The sequence below is a fragment of the Pteropus vampyrus genome, unplaced genomic scaffold, assembly GCF_000151845.1.
Source record: "Pteropus vampyrus isolate Shadow unplaced genomic scaffold, Pvam_2.0 Scaffold23, whole genome shotgun sequence".
NCBI classification, from domain to species: Eukaryota; Metazoa; Chordata; class Mammalia; order Chiroptera; family Pteropodidae; genus Pteropus; species Pteropus vampyrus.
Genome location: NW_011888804.1, coordinates 4686020 through 4703387, shown reverse-complemented (window position 1 = coordinate 4703387; position 17368 = coordinate 4686020). Strand labels below are relative to the sequence as shown.

Genomic DNA, 17368 nt, shown 5'->3' with positions numbered 1-17368 from the left:
AGCCCCAGCCCCTAACCCATTATCCTTTTTCATTGACTCCACTTCGTACATTTTCCAAACAAAGGGCCAAGCCCTTGATTTTTATTCCAGTTCTGCCAACGCTTGATCTCTTCCTTTGCATCTCTTAGAGTTTTCTTTTCTTTTTTAGTGGAGGGGGTTATTTGTATGTTTGATTGTTTATTTGTTTGTTTCTTCTCCCTTTTCATTCCAAAACTGTCACCCAGGCGTGCCCCGGGACACCGGTTTCTTGCTCCAGGCTCGCATTGGTCCCGTTGGGGGCGGGAAGGGCCCTACGCAGGGGAGTTAATTTATTAAGCAAACTTTATTAAGAATTCTGATTTACTGCCGTGTGTGCTTTGGGTAGATTCCTGGAATATTACCCTGGCTTTTTCGGTTGGAAATTGTCATTTTTGAAATGTTTCTTTTTAATGAAATCACTGGCCCCTTTTCAAAACAGGAGAAAAAAAAATCGGACTATTTTTCGAGAGCCTATATAAGGAGGCTAATTTGGGGGGATGGGGTGGGGTAGAGAGCCGGGTTTTATCTGGAAACAAAGGGGTGTTCATTTTTCTTACAATCTCATTTTCTTTATTATTTTTAGATTATTCTAAATTCCATGCACAAATACCAGCCCAGATTACACATCGTGAAAGCGGACGAAAATAATGGATTTGGTTCAAAAAATACTGCTTTCTGCACCCATGTCTTTCCTGAGACAGCATTTATCGCGGTGACTTCCTACCAGAATCACAAGGTAAGCCCAGGACCCGGTGCCAGGGAACCAGAGGGCCTGGGCTGCCTGCTCCTTCTCCTGACTCTGCAGGGGTGTCTACACAGTGGGCGTCAACTTCTATCCCCGGGGGCTGGGAATGAGACAGAGCCGAAGCCTAAGAATTGTGGTTGTTTGTACTATATTCACTGGGTTTCACAAATATTTTCTCTCTCTCTCTCTCTCTCTCTCTCTCTCTCTCACTCTCTCTCTCTCACACACACACACACACAAACACAAACACCAATTAGAAAAAAAAAACCTCGTCAAACCATAGATGCCCAGACGCTCAAGAAGGCATCCCACAGCACTCATGAAATGATCAGTAAAAAACACATCACTTTACTTCATGACTCCGTGCTCTGGGGTGGAGGCCTGGGGCCACCCATCCCAGGGACACTTTTCCAATGGGGTCAATCAACTTCTCCCTTCCACTCTGCCTTTTGGATGCATTTCAAGTCGAATCTGGGCAGGTGGCAAAGTTACCGGAAACCTTGGGTTTGGATTTTCCAGATGCTTCTCTAATTGGTTTCAGCAATTACTGCCCCCTGGACCACATGCTAAAGCATGGTTTGCACTGTTAAAACAAAAACAAAAACAAAAACTGATCAAGCTGTGCCACCGGCAGCCTAGACCACCGCTCCTAGGACTTAGACAGGATTCTGCAAAACCACAGCCTGGTCTTTGTGTGTCTTTGGGGGTGGGGGGGTGCGGGGGAGTGCAGCGTGCACGTGGCCAGTGAGTTGTTTGGGAGAAAGTGGTTGCAGCTAGAAGTGGGGTGATGCCAGAATGATTGTGTCAATGTCAGACCCCACACTGTTTTGAAATACAGGCCCTGCTTTGGGCATTTCAAAGCTTGATAACTATATTGGAACATACGCCCCATAACTGCAGGCTGGGGGAGCGTTATTTAGTCTTCCTCATGAGAAAGGGTTCGTTTTGACTTGTCATGGTTCATGTCTGTTCTTTAGAAACCTGAGTGCATGTGGATCCGTTGTATTGATGGGGGCAGCGGGACTGAATGATTCCTAAGGCTGGTGATGAAAGGATCTGGAATCTGAAATGGCAAGATATGGGAGCAGGGGAGGGGCCTCTGCTACTGCCGAGCTGTAAACTGTTAAGAGTATTCACAGTGATTTGGGGTTAGAGGGCTGTTTGTAGGGGAGAGGAAGGAGGGGTCTCCATATGGGAATCAGTGAGAGTGGGTCCCATGGAGAACTTAAAGAGATAGACATGAGATGGTGACATCTCTCCCCCTCCACAGCGCCTCTCCCACCTGCAGGAGAGGACATGTTGGGGGTGAGAGCACCCGCAAGCCTCCAGTCACCCAGTGAGGGTCATGCCAGTCCAAACAGGGTGTCAGCTAAGCGCCCCCCAGAGAAGTCAGGGCAATTACAAAATGCTGTGGGCCATCTCCAAATTCAAATTGTCAGTGACCGGGCCAAACTGTGATGGATAGTCTCTTTCAGGCCACAAGGCCTGTCTGGGAACCCAGGTCTCAAGAGAGCTTCTCTCCAGAAGAAAGCTCATTCCCCCTAAAATGCAATTACTTTTTAAAAGGGAAAGAAAATTTTTCTGAGTTCTCCCCAGAAGAACCAACAGGAGCCAAAACATTAAGACTAAATGTCTTGAAAGTTGCAAAATTATTTCAGGCTAATTTTGAGTCTGGCTGCTAGAAACCTGTTTCTTCTGTGGTTGCTGTAAACTTATGTTTGACTTTGTGGTGACAGTCACAGGGAAAAAAAATGGAAAAAATGCAATATATATAGGCTTAGAGGGTCCAAAAATATGTAGGATTTTTTTTCTTTTCTTTTTTCTTTTTCTTTCTCTACTTTTTTCTTTTTCTTTCTTTCTTTCTTTTCTTTCTTTTTTTTTTTTTTTTGCCAAGAAAGCTCATGTTCATACAGAAAGGACAGAAATTGGTGTACACATGACAGTGACCTGAAGAAACCTGTGGGTGTGCTCAGATCCTTTGGTGAAAATTCTAAGCTCCGTGTAGTTAAGATCTTGGGGTCCATGAGGTGTGGGTCGATGAGAGGGAATTCCCTCTCTCTTTGTATACAGCTCTATCAAGGCATAATTGTCATACGATAAACTACAGTATTGGAAGTATACGATTTGATAAGTTCAACTCATATCCAGGAGACTATCACCATAACCACTTATGAATATACCCAACACACCCCAAATTTCTTTTCCCCCCATTTAAAAAATTAAAAATTTTGAGGTAACATTGGTTAATAGCATTATATAAATTTCAGATTATAATTCTCTGCTCTATCAGATTTCTATTCTTTAAAAACACGTCTTCTCTGATGAATAGGTTTAGTGATCTCCGTGAATGAAAGCCCAATGGGGTGTGTGTGTGTGTGTGAGTCCTGAGCACGAACTAGGAGACTGTGTATCTAAATGCTCATGGATCTAAGAACGTGCATCTCCAAGTATATATACATTTGGATATTTACGTATCCGATGACCACACAAAGGGTTCACACACAGGGTTTGCTTCTTTTCTTTTGGGTCGGTCCAGGGAGCCCAGTTGAGCTCTGCATACGGGTCTTTTTAGCCAGCCTGACATCCGGAAGAAGGATTTCATGGGAGACGACTTTCTGTCACTCTCCCCCGTATGCGGTTTCACCCCGCTTTTTAGTTGTATAGAGCCAAAGGCACGTACTTTCTTCATCAGGAGAAAGCCTAAAGCAGTACAGTTTCCCAGTTCAAGTCCAGGGCTGCTGCAAATGTTCCCCGCGTGGATATATGATGTGTGGCTTAAATCAGCGGGCCAGGCTGAGCGTGATTTGTGGACTCTGTCTTGTTACTTTATTGTCCCACCTGGACCGGGTGTTGAGGCTCCTGACTTCATGGGTAGAAGTCACCTGAGCTCTTACTCACCATCTCATGGGGTTCAGGTGGGACTCTGGAGGCAGGCTGCCCGGGTTCAAATTCGTTTGACTTTGGGCAAGTTACTTAACTCAGTTTTCCGCATCTGTGAAGTGGGGGTAGTGGGAGAATTATTTGTTGTTATCGTTGTAAGGGTTACAGGAGATAATCCGTGGTAAATGTTGCACAGGCTGCGGCACAAGAGTGAGCACAGAAAGTTGGTGACAATCGCATTGATTGACTACTTAATGATCAATTTGTAAAATGCAGGCTCTGGAAAACACTTTCCTACCCTGTTTTAGAACCTGAAAGACTGAGAATTTAAAATAAGTTCTTATTGCTCTGTGGTTGAAAAACCACAAAAGGTTAGTCTTTGTGGTTTAGTTAGTTCATTCGCTGATCATGTGGTCAATTCAAGGACTATTTGCCCAGCGTTACGCTTTGGATAAGTGAGCGGGAAAGAAAAGCAATCTGGGTGATTAAATTGCAAGAACAGTTTGGAAAAATGCGAGCCACCGACGTTTGGTCAGAAGGGCTCAGTGCCTTCACAATGACCTTCACTGCTAGGACGCAGGTACCAGGTGGAGGCAGGTATGTGGCGGAGTTCATTTCTTAGGCTGCAGTCACACGCCGGGTACCACAGGGCTGTTAATGACACGACATATTTCCTCAGCCCAGCTGCGACCCTAAGCTGGATTTGGGAGTTATTTCCCCAGATGGTTGACAGCTTGAAAAAGATATTTAAAAACTCGAATCTTCCCCAGTGACGTTCACTCTGTGAAACGCGTTTTTGTAAGGTTTTCGCTGCAGTTGTCAGCAGCTCCCGGAGCGATCCCTAGAAATATTTAGGTGTTAAAAAAAGGTCACGTGGGAACTTCGTTTCCCTGCTCTTGCAACAATGGCCGTGTATGCGAACACGTCTATCCCCCGATATTAACTTACTTTGCCATTAAAAGGCATTTTCCTCCTGCTTAAATCATTGTGTAAGGAGCCTGTATTTATGAGGTATGAGCTTTCTGGTTGGGACCAGGAAATGAACCCCTAATAGAGAGACATAATTAAGATTTTTGGCCCTCGTGAGGATTTTTTCTTTCCTTTTTTTTTTTTTTCAAAAGCAAGAATTCACAACAATTATTCTCATTAATTTTTACAACCTCTGTCTCACTGGTTGGAGCTGGCATTTATATTTGTTTTTTTCCCTCCACCTCCAACCCTCCCCTGGATATCCGGTTTTATGCTCCTTTTGGAGGGAGTACGTTTGTATGACTAATGGAAGTCCCCTTCAGGGGGGCCTGCTGGTAGAATTCAGAGATCCCCGTGTCTCTGTGTGTTTGTGTGCCCGTGAGTAAGCTAGCTGACTCGCAGCACATGAGAGGGGAATTTCAAGGACAGGGTTATCATACATATCGAAATGAAGATGACATTTTGATTACGAAATAAGATGGACATTTTCACCGGAAGCCAAGCTTGTATGTTGACATTTCTCGAGGGAAATTCTTATGTCCTGTAGGCATCTATACTCAGTGTCCGGAGCAAGATGTATGTAAGATCAACACACCTAAGTGTCTCTACAGCAAATTGGGCTTCTCCTATGCAATCGTATTTTTGGAAGCTATGGTGATCAGTTCAAGAATTAGGTAAAAGTAAACTGAGGTGCAAAGAATGGGTTTGAGCAAAAGATTTCGCCTGATGAAATATCAAAGCTCACCCTTTTTATGTTTTCTCTCTCTCTCTCTTTTTTTTTTTTTTTGCCCTAATGATTGTGAAGAAAATGATTGTGAAGAAGTGGGTCACATTTTATTGTGACAAAGCCGGAGTGAGAAAAAGCGCCCTGTTAGATGGGCTTTTACACTCGAGATAGAACTGGATTCAGAAGAGCACATTTAAAAGACTGTATTTTAAGGGGGTTTCGTAGACTTGTCTACTCATTCTGACCTGTCAAGTCGAAATCAGAAAGCTGCAGGAATGGGTACCATCTTTAAAAAAATTAGGGAGGAGGGAATGTGTAGACATATAAGTACCCATGCGTGTGAAAACAATGTTTTTTAATCGATTTTTTTAGAGCAGTTTTAGGTTCCCAGGAAAGTTGAGCAGAAGGTACAGAGAGTTCCCACATGTTCCCTGTCCCCCGCCACACACACAGACTCCCCCACTATCCATGTCCCCCACTAGAGTGGGACAGCTGTCACAATCCATGAACCTGCACCGACATGCCGTGTCCCCCAAAATCTGTAGTGTACATTATGGTTCACTCTTGGTGGTGTATGTTCTTCCAGTTTGGACGAGCATGTAAGGACCCGTACCCACCGTTATTGTGTGATACAGGATACTTTCACTGCCTTAAAAATCCTCCGTGCTCTGCCTGTTTGCCCACCCTCAATCCTGGCAGCCACTCATCTTTTTACCGTCTTCACAGTTTTGCCTTTTTCCAAAATGTCATATTGTTGGGATTGTACATTTTTTAAATGTTAAATGTACATATATTTCTATTGTGAACGCACACACGTAGATATATAGTAATTTTATATTCATTATAGAGTCTTTAGAAGACCTCCATAAGCAATCTGTCTTCTAGAAAACAGAACATACGAGAATGCCTGCCCCTCAGTGGACAAATTAGAGGGTGCCTTTATTAATTACCCCGGTACAGAGTTCCTCAAAGGCTATAACTGTACTACTGGGCGTAGATGTGATTTTTTTGGGGGGGCGGGGCGTTACTTGAAAATGATAGAATCGTAGAAAGTTCTCTTTCGATTCATCTGTCAGGGAGAGAGAGCCTTAGTTCAGTATCCACGTGTGTTAACTACAGCTCTAAAAGTGTTTAATCTTCCTTTGCCACAAGGAGAAAGTAGGCCTTGAGTTGAGAGCTTTCTGCGGGGACCAGTAGAGGGAATTGGATATATCTGTTTTCTTTTTCTTGAACAGCAAGTGATTCTAGTTTGACATCTAGAGAAGTGACGTAATACTTCGTATGAAACGAATTTAAGTAAGAAGTGGTTAGATTTAAATAAGAATATTAAGCGGACCGGTTCCCAGGTGCTATACAGAGATGATATGGAGACGGTGAACTTTCAATGATTGAGCTTTGGTGAATGCTGCCCTGGTGACTTGTCACAATTCACTTGCAGTGTTTTAGGAACTGCTTCTAGCAAATGCTATGTGGACACATTCTCTGCCCCGTATCTGGTAGCGTTCATTCACGGCAGTAGACTCTACGTGGATGGTTTACACGAAAGTTCTGGGCCTCTAACCAAAGACCCGCTTCTACTGCTAAGTTTTGTACATTGCAACAAAACTTTCCAAGAAGAGGGCTCTCTCTTTCTTACCTAAAAAAAAAAAAGCCAAAGAGCTTCGGAAGCTATCGGATGGCTACCACATATGTTATAATTCTATGGGTTGGTGTTTATTTCATTAGACACCGTTTTCTGCCCGAGCCGGCAAAGTCTATACGTGAAACTATGGACTGAGCACGAAATGAGGCATGGTAGGATTTTGAAAGCAGTAGTCAAGTCCTTCCACATGGAGACTGCCACGCTGCAGGGTGTGTGACGCCGTGCCAAGATGCACAGCTTTTCGAAGGAGAAGCAGGGACCAGCCCACCGAGGCCTGGTTGGCGTTTGAAACACACAATCCTGAGCTTCAATGGCAACGATGAAACCTGGCTATGATGATGCAGAGTATGACTTTAATTAACAGGCAAGCCAAATCCAGCTCCCCCCGCCCCCGCCATTTTAAAGCAATCTGATGGAGAACATTTTTTTTTTTTTTCAAAGCTTCCTCCCAAAGTGGTAGGTCTCTTTGACGTGACCGGCTCAATTTGCTTTTCTTGGTCGCCAGAGGCCGCGTTTTCCATGACGCATTCTTAGCTCACGTCCTGAGGTAGTCTTGTAGCAATCAAGGGAAAACCAACTCTCTCTCTCTCTCCTTCCCTCAGATCACCCAATTAAAGATTGAGAATAATCCCTTTGCTAAAGGGTTCCGGGGCAGTGATGACATGGAGCTGCACAGGATGTCAAGAATGCAAAGGTAAGGGAGTGGGTTCCTCGCTCCTTCCTCTCCACATACCCCCAGATTACCCAGGTGAGCCAGCAGCAACATGGCGCCTCCCTCCACCAGCCATCCTGCACCCATCAGGCACCGAGAAACGGGGCCCCGTTAGCCATTGAGAAAAAGAATGAGCCTTCTCGAATCCCACTTTCTGATAACCCTCACGTGTGGTTTCCTCGACTACGCAACCCAGAGAGTGTATTTTCTGGGGGGGAGAAAGTACGAGAGGATTTGGCCTCCTCCATCTGCCTGGGGGACAAAGCTATCATGTTCTCCTCTTTCTTTGCTGTGTCTGTTTTTCTAGTGACATCCTCGCTCTTTTTCTTCCCATAAGTCGCAGCCGACGAATGATTTTCTTCCTGGCAACAGCTCTTGGTAAATGAAAGGGAAGTTAGCGACTTGATTTCCTGGGGGTGAAATACAGACAAACTTGACACTATGTGGTGTCCAGGGCACTGAGGGTTTGGGAGCTGGTGATAAAAATTGCTCGGTATTTTTACATATCCTGTGGTCACAGTTGCTGATATGATGAATAGAAGGGGCTGTAGCAAATGTATATAGTGGGAATTTGGTCTGATTTTGAAAGGCTTGTAGAAGCATTGCCAATTTCGTCAAGCTCTCCCTACCTCTTGATATGCTTCCAAAATAAGTTACCATATGGCAAGAGAATTAGAAATACATCTTGATCCCTTTGACCAAGAACGTTGTTGTTGTTGTTGTTTTGTTTTGTTTTTTTAATTTTTGTCCCTTTCGATGGGTTTCGTGTTCCAAAATAAAATGAGGTCATTCAGGAAGCTTTTCTTTATCCTTTCTGGAAGACACGAAAAGAGAGAGTCAGGCAGATGGACAGACATACTCATTCAGAGGAAGACAAGAGACCTGAGAGAAAGAGAAAGAAAGGCAGTAGTGTCGTGGTTTCAACACTGGGTTTAGAAATACACGTCGTGGAAGTTGTTTTTAGATCGCAGGCTTATCAGATTCAACTTTGCATACTTTTAAGGAATAAAAGACCAAAAAAGGTGAAGGGGAATAAGGTAGAAATTTCCAGCTATACATAAGTCACGGGGATGTAATATACAGCATAGGGAATATACTCAATTATGCTATAATTGTATGAATATACTCAGTAATGCTGTTCTAATTGTACAATGACAGAGAATGATTAGATTTAGTGTGATGATCACTTCGTCAGGTGTATGAGTGTCGACTATGTCGTACACCTGAAACTAATATAATATTGTATATTAACTATATTTTAATAAAAAATAAAAATAAAATAATACGCCATTATCTTTGGGTAGACGCACGTACTCCACTCATTCCTACTGTCATAATTGGTTTCCTTCGTGATCGTGGATTATTAAAAGTGCTTTCTGTGGCTAAAATAACCAAGTTGTTAAATTATTATTTTAAAAAATTGTGGCATTAAGTGTCTGCATTTTGAAATTGGAGTTGGATTTAGTTTACGGTTAGTGGAAAAGTTGATGACAAATATCACATACAGCTGAGTGGGCTCAAACTCTTTGTGGCCCTAGGCTCAGAGTGCCCAGTTCTCATTCCTCCAGTGTTCAGACTCCCATCCCAGTAGGATGGTGTTCTGTCATGTAGGCAGCTTAGCTACTGAAGACAAAGTCTGGCCTCCGTCCTCTTGCAGGTAAGGGTCCAGGCTATGTAGAGAGGGACTAGATGGAAGCCACCCCCATTCCAGCCTGCAGCTGAAGGGTTTTTTCTACCCCACTTCTTCCCTCCTTCCCACAAGGTCAAGGGCAGATGGGGTCATGGATTTAAGGTGTTGAAAATCATCCCCTCAAACTTAACCAGTCACCAGGTCCTGCCGATTCTACCTTCTTAACATATCTTGGAATTCGCCCCCTTTCTCTTACCAGCCCCCACCATCCTTGCCTGCTGCAGCCTCCTAATTTATTCAGACTTCACTTCAGTCATGTTCCCCTCCAGGACATTCTCCAGGCAGCTGCCAAAGACATCTTTGTAAAACTGAAGTCAGACGAGGTTATTCCACACCTAGAATGTTTCAGGCCTCCCATGGTCCTCAGTATAAGGCTCAGACTCCTTCAAGTGGTTGATCACGCCCTTCCGCTCTGGCCTGGCCACTTCCCCTCGCTTTGTCCCTCTCCAGTGCCCCCTCCCTGCTTCAGCCATGCGCCAAGCCTATGTTCTTTGCATTATTTTTGGCCCTTTGAACAGCGTGTTTGGTCTGCCTCAGACTTTCCCCCGTCCTCCTTCTCTCGGTCATCTCCTGCCCATCACTAAGGTCCGTAGCTTTTCCTTCCTCCAAGAAGCTATCCCTGGCTACAGATAGAGTCCTGTCTATCCCCACAACCCCTCTCCACTTTCCTAGAGTCAGGCCGGGGCTCTGCCTTTTGAAAGCTGATTGGGCGGCTGATAGACGTGGAAGCAGAGACAGGTGGGAAGTGAATGAGTTTGAGAGCTCACCTGTCAGTGATTCTGGAGACTCTTCCTGAAAGTTCTAAACACAGCTGCTTAGATATTTAGGCAGCTGACTCTCCTTTGGTTTCAATCGGCTGTCCAAACCACCCCCCCTCATTATTGCAGATTGGCGAGCGTTTGACGAGGTGTCCTTCCTGGGTAGACACTGCAGGTGGAAAGCAGGAAAGGGTGGCCGGCAATCACAGGCACTTAGTAATTGACATGTTGGAGCAAAACGCTTAGCCTGAGAGCCATGTGTGTCTTTGTGGCTGTGTTAGGAGTTGTGTTGGGGAGCGAGAGGGCTGAACTAGCCAGTGACCAGGTGGGAGCATTGACAGGCTCATCTGCCCAGTGCCCTGGAGATGGCCCCGGGGAAGGACAGGGAACTAAGCAGAGTTCCTCTAACAGAAGGCTTCGGAGTCAGACAAACCTGGGTGCAGTTCTTGCTCTGCATTTATCCACATGTGACCTTGGGCAAATGATTTAACCTCACAGAGTCTCAGATCCCTCATTTGTAAAATGGGCATAAATAAACATGGCTTCCACCTTCCAGGGTTCTTATAAGAATGGTAGGAGAGGGTGCCTGGAAAGGCTTTGGTTCCTCAGTCAGGCTCAATAAAATGGTATCTGATTTGGGGCAAGACTCCCTACTACTCCCCGTTTTGGCCTTGTTCAGAATTTATTCTGGACTGTGGTCCCAGCTCCCAGGTCGCAATAGGTAGTGACAAGTGAGAAGGTGGCTCTCGGGAGACGTCCGTGATAACAGCCAGGCTGGAAGGCAGGCTCACTGTTAATCTTCTAATCCTGTTTCCTGTTCCACACACACCCGGTGACAGCTGGCTCAGAGAGAGAGAAGCAGGAGGGTGAAATTTCCTCTGATTTCAACAATGGAAAGGAGGGAGGGGGCGGGGTTACGGAGGGCTGAGCGTTGACTCGAGGGGCGGGGTTACGGAGGGCTGAGCGTGACTCGCCATAGCCCACAGAAGTAACTTTTGGATTAGCTTGGCAAATGTCTGGGCACTCACCCCACGATCTCTCTTCACCTAACTCTCCGTGTTTGGAAAAATGCAGATGATGTCTTAGTTATTTTCCAACATTCATTTATGGTTTCTAGTTACAGAAGCAACAACTGCTTATTATAAAAATGGGAGAGCCGTGGGAAAGCACAACGAAGAAATAAAATCATGATAAAAATCCCGCCTCTAGCAGACGGATTAAAATAAGTGCCAGGGTTATTTTGAATGGTGAATCTGTGGCTTAAAAAAAACAAACGAACATCAAAACCTAAATATCAGTATTTTCCAAATGGCGGTACCCCTACCCTGGTGACAAATGAGATGATTTTAGAGGGTGCATAGATACATAGACACGTCAGACTGATTTCATAGACATTATTGCTTAGAATGAGACTAAGTTCGAAGGAAGAAAGGGTGGCAAGGAGAACAGGAATTAGCTGAAGGTTGATCATTTAAAGAACTATATGAACTAAATGGCAGTACAGCTGGTATCAAGATTCAGCGAACACCGTCAAGGTGATATGCAAATGACAGAAATTTGGGGGAATCACACCTGAATGCTCATTCTAGTAAGAAAGTGGTGGGAGCTTCATTGCTGTTTGGAATGATCTGGGCTCTGAGTTTTCATAGAACGCTGGTTTCTTTTTCGCTCCATTCTTTAAGATGTGCGCAGACACGTTCTGAACTTTCTAGAGTTCAAAGATGCCCGGGCTGGGGGCGTGGGGATGGGGGAGGTGGAGGGTGCAGAGACACCTTTATGGAGAACGTGGGCCCTGGGCCCTGGAGGAAGAAGGGGATTTGAATCTGTTGGGAAGAAGGGTTTTCTGGGTTCGAGCGAGGGGGAAGAAGCGGGCAGGGCTCCAGAAACCTGGGGGTATAGAGTAGGGGTCAGGTTCGGAAGAGCTCGTAGAAGCGTGGATTCTAGAGACAGAAGGGACCACGGGATCTAATAGACAGCATCTAATTCAGCCTTCCAAGCCCTTTCGCAGACGGGGAAACTGAAGCCTGGAGCATCGTTCATTCGTTCCGTTTTTGATCTGTTGATTTATTATTCAGCTGACACACATTTATTAAGTGCCTACTGTATGCCGGGCACTGGGATGCAGAGATGAATTAACACACAGGGGAGCAAGGCCCACAGTTGGAGAAGCAGGCTCTGGAGGTGGGGTCTAGTCAACCACGCTGAGTAGCTCCAGGCTCCCCGACTCCACTGAGCCTCTATTTCCTCATCCGTAAAATGGGGATAATTATGGAACCTATGTCTGGGGCTGTTGTATGGATGAAACGAGGTAATACGTGTATCCTGATTGCTGTGGCTACCTAGACAAATGACTCCCAAACTTTCCTTGGGCTGCCTGGAAAGGCCTGGGCTCCGAGCTGTGCCATCAGCTCTATGCGTGACCCTAAATCCACGACAACCAAAGCCCCGGAGATCACCTTCCCTCAATGCATCCATGGCCCACTAGAGGAACGAGGAAGTGCAGGCGACCTCAGTCCTTCCACGAAATGCCATCAAAATACTCCAGATTTCATCCAGTTCCAATCTGCCAGTCCTCAGGGATGCTCCGTAAATGCTGATGGTGGAAAGATCAGGCATTGGTTGTTGCCACTGTATGAGAGGTGACGCAAGAAGTAACAGGGACACGTTTTTGTTTTATTCGTGGTTTGTGGGTCAGGAACTTGGGAAAGTCCTTGCTTGCAGTTAGATGTTGGCCGGGGTGACAGATTTCTGAAGGCTTGACAGGGCTGGACGTCGGGGATGGTGCACTCCTGTGACCCGCGGTTGATGCTGGCTTTGGGCCGGGACCTCAGCTTGGCTGTCCCCTGGAGCATTTGTATGTGGCCTCTCCAGCATGGTGGACTCTGGGGAGTCAGACTCCTTCCATGCCTGGCTGGCTGCCTCTAATGGAACCAAGAAGAAATCCTGTGGCTTTTGCTCACATGTATTTGTCACTTCCGCTGCATCCTGCTGGTTGCACAGCCTGAGGGACATACTCAGGTGGGCCCAGATTCGAGGCAGACGGGCAGGCATCCACCTCCTGGATAGAAGGAGAGCGTCGCAGTGCACCCACATGTTTTAACACTGCCCCGGCAGGCACGGAGCCCTGGGCACGGTCTCCGGCCCAGACTGATGCTCGATCAGTCTTAGGTGTGAGACAGGTTCCATGCCCTCGTGAAGCCGGAGGCCAGGTTGGTTTGCCTAGGGTCACACAGCTAATCAAGGCGCGGAGGTCTAGCTGTGATCTTGGTTTGTTCAGGGTGGAGCGAATCCCCCTTCCGCCCCACCAGGCTGCTATTTGTCCGCTTGTAGTGACATGACAGACGAACCCCAGAAAAGGAACAGTCAGCAGCAAAGTGAGTCCCCCTGACACCTCTGGCGTCACCTCTCTCTCACAGAGTGGCGTGTTGCTGGTCTTTACATCGTACACCATATGTATGGAGCATCATCAGGGGCTAGCAGACTGTGGCCGTGTCACACCTGAGGAACTACGGTGGCTTTAGAGCTCCTCATGGAAAGACTGAGTTTGCCTCTACTCCTCAGTCTTTTTCATTGGGCTACTGAGGCCCTGGGAGGAAGTGGTCTCTGGAACTGGCGAACCCCGAGGCTCCATTTTGGCTGGTTTGGGTTTTGAGCCCCGCTCCAGCCGGAGAGCAGATAGACAAACTTAGAGCCCAGGATGTTCTAGACTAAATAGATTCGTTTGTCAGTCCCAGTCCAGAAACATCTCTACCTTTAATGTTGGCAACTGACCATTCTCACCCACCTCTCCAGTATCTACACTCAGCTTCTCCATCTTCTTCCTCTAGGGCTTCTTAATCAGGGTCTCAGACCCCAACTGAAAACCCGAGTAAAGCAAGGGGCTCTCTTAAAAACTCAATATATAAAATATCAAGGAATTTCATGGGATTCATGGGACCCCCAAAAGATGACAATCCTTCTATGGGAACCCACCTTCCTTTTCCAGCCCTTCCTTCCCGATTTTAAATTCGCGTTGAGCTTCTAACCTCAGATGGTCATTTTTCAAACGGGAGACTTACTTAGCGCCCTTGTATTCTCAGGCTTGTGGTTAAAGGTAATCGGAATGCCCAATTAATGAGGAGTGATTTCCAAGAGAAGGTTCTGGAGAGGGCACTGACTACCCACTTCTTGCTGTCCTTTTGGCTGGCCAGGTGGAATCCCCCGGGAAGTGTCAATTTATGTAAAACAAGAGGGGGCTTGTGTTTGGCAAGGAGCCAGCCGGCGTTGTAAAACTGAGGTTTGTCTCCAAGGTCCCTTGCTGGCTCTTGGCCGTCTGTGGAGGATTTGGATGCTCAGAATCGTCCCCTCTCCTTTTCCTGTTCATCTCCTACGCCGTCCCCACCCGTCTCCTCCCCGACCTCCTGCCCCGGTTCATCTGCTCTTCAGGGACATCCTCCATGGGCAAATCACTCGCTCATCCACGTTTAAACAGCGTTTCTTAAACTTTCGGGCAGACATTACAGTTCCCTGGGGATACGGGGGTTGTGTAAAAAAAGCAGATCTCTAGGTCTCATCCTCAGAGGTTCCGAATTAGTAGCTCCAGGGAGGGGTCAGACGCTGTGCTTTAATAAGCTCTCTGAAGGAGGTGTCCCCTGGTCACACCTGGGTAATCCCTTGGCCCTACGGAATGAGCAAGGACATGCAGGTAATGCGTGACCTTCCTGTGCTGGGCTGTTTTATAAAAAAAAGAGCCCTTTTCTCCACTTAGTGCTCAGCTTTGGCTGAATATTAGAAGTAGCTGGAGTGCTCTCCAGTATTTTAGTGTGAAAACGTAAGACATATAGAAAACAAGGAAAAATTGTACAGCGAGCACACTATACCCGCCACTGAGGTTCTACGATCAACATCTAGTCTATTGCATATCGATCCATCCATTTATCCATCCTTCCACCAGTCCACCCATCCACACATGCATCCATCATCCATCCACCCATCCGTCTGTCTGGCCGTCCGTCCATCTGTCTGTGTATCCATCCATCTTACATTTTTTTGATGCATGTCAAACTAAGTTGCAGATGTGAGTACATTCCACCCTTCTATACTTCAGCATGTATATCATTACCTAGAATCCAATTTTTGTTCACAATTCTGTTTCAGGTAAGATCAATATACAGTGAAATGCAGAAATCTCACACGTACACCATCTGCTTTTTGACAAAAAGCACATACCTGTGAAACCCAAGCCCCCGTCATGATCTAGAACATCCCCTCACCCCAGAAAGTCCCCTCGTGCCCCATCCCAGTGAATTCCTGCCTCTACCTCCCCACCAGAAGCAATCGGTGTTCTGATATTTTTTTACTGTACGCTAGTTTTGTCTTTTACAGAATTTAGCATAAACGGAATTGTACAGTATATGCTCTTTTGCATAAGGCTGCGTTCTCCTGGGGAGCTTTTACAAGTCCCGATGTCCAGGCCCCAGTGCAGAAGAAGGAAGAAGGCTTCAGACTCTTGGCAAGGAGGGTGGCGCGTGGGGCTCAGGAGTCAGTATTTTAAAAAAAATCCTCCAGGTGATTACAGTATGCAGCCAATTCTGAAACCCCCTCCCCTAGAGAGATTCTCCATCTCTACTCAGCCCCACCCTATGCCCTGTTTCTTAACTGCTCGATTCCAGTAGTTAATGTTCCCACGTTAGAAATTTGTTTTTCTAGAGAACCATTCTTTTGTAGGTGTTCTTTTCTTATTTTCCTGCGGGGGAGACTCTGACCGTGAAATCAGTACACAGAACACTCAGCATTCCTGCAGGAGTGTTCGTTCACCTTGGGGCGACTTTGCCAAGGTTACTATTCGAACCAGAGGTCACCAAGGCCCTTGACTGACTTCTGCATGAACAAGGGGGCCCCACGTAATCCCCCTCAGAACAGAGAAGGCCTCAACACAGTCCCCTTGGGTGGAGGAAGTAGTTTGAGAAAGGTCAGTGAGACCCGGCTCCTCTTACCTTCTGGCATCTAGAAGAACCGAGGCCTAGTCTCTGAACCCTTCTCTTCACCTTCTCATCCTTCCTCCAAAACCGTTAAAAATATTTTTTTTAAAAGCCTGCTAAAAGTAAAACATGGTTCATTTTGTTAAAATTGTTAGTTTTACGGAACCGAACTAAAATATCGAGCTGTTTGATTCAGTACTAGGTGTCTGGTGAAGGTGCCATCAGCCCGTCAGTTCAGTTTGCATAGAACTTTTAAATCTGTAGCTTCACATCCAGCTTCCAGAGTTCGCATCTATGGTGTGTGATGTGGATCTTGGTAATCGATCCATTCTGCAAATGGAGACCACTGAGGCAAAGGGAGATGTCGTGAGTCACCCGCCCAGCTGCTCAGGACTTTTCCCATGATTCCAGAGCCATCTCTAAAGTGTCACCCAAAACTTTTTTTTTTTTTAATCACAGACCCCTTCTGAGTAGCTAATGCAAATATGAATAGCTCCCTGGAAAAATATAGAAGCTCTAAATAATCAGATATTGGGTGGTGGGGGGTTATAGACCATCTGGAGCCCTCGCAAGGTAAGAACTTCTGCTCCAAAATAGAATAATCTATGACTTATAAGTAGGTGTTTGTCAAGCAATGTGTCCCAAATATACGCGAAGCCTTTCTATGCACTGTATCATTTTACAACCCTCAGAGGCGATGCATCTTATTATTCCCATTTTATAGACAGAAGACTGAGGCTCAAAGAAAGGAAGAACCTGGCCAGCACCACATGGCCAAGTTCGAGTCACAGCCACACAGCTTGACTTTAGAGCCCCAACTTGAAACGACCACCCCGATATTAAACCATCTAGAGATTTAACAAGGGGGGCCCAAGGTCTCAAACCAAAGTTGTCGTAAGTGGGGGATGCTCAAGACCAGAGGAGGAAGTATCTTTGAGTTTCTCGGTGCTCCAATTAGACAGCCTTGGTTGAACCAACTGTAGGAAATTTGGGTAACTTCTTGCATCTCCCCGTTCTCACCAGTGAGATGGAATGGCCAGCATTTACCGTCTCTTTCTCCAGCTTGCTGGTGCGGCCTGAACCGAGTGACAAAACAATGGTGGATAAAAAGGAGAGAGCACTTATTAATTGCACTGAGCTAAAACCCCGCCTGGGGTGAACCGTCCCAGTTCTTCACGTGTCCACACAAGTTACATCAGAATGACTTCCCCAAGCATATTAGAAAGTTAATAAATAGTGAAAGCTCTCGCGAGATTACGGGGCCCCT

The 17368-nt window shown here is 46.1% G+C and overlaps 1 protein-coding gene across 1 annotated transcript in view; it reads left to right on the top strand.

Moving 5' to 3' along the window:
• The window catches only part of TBX5 (T-box 5), a 42313-nt gene that overhangs the window by 9550 nt on the left and 15395 nt on the right, over positions 1–17368 (top strand). Inside the window, exons 5-6 of the mRNA XM_023528136.1 lie at positions 602–754; positions 7584–7675. Coding sequence (XP_023383904.1) covers positions 602–754; positions 7584–7675 — 245 coding nt within the window. The remainder of the gene's footprint in view (positions 1–601; positions 755–7583; positions 7676–17368) is intronic.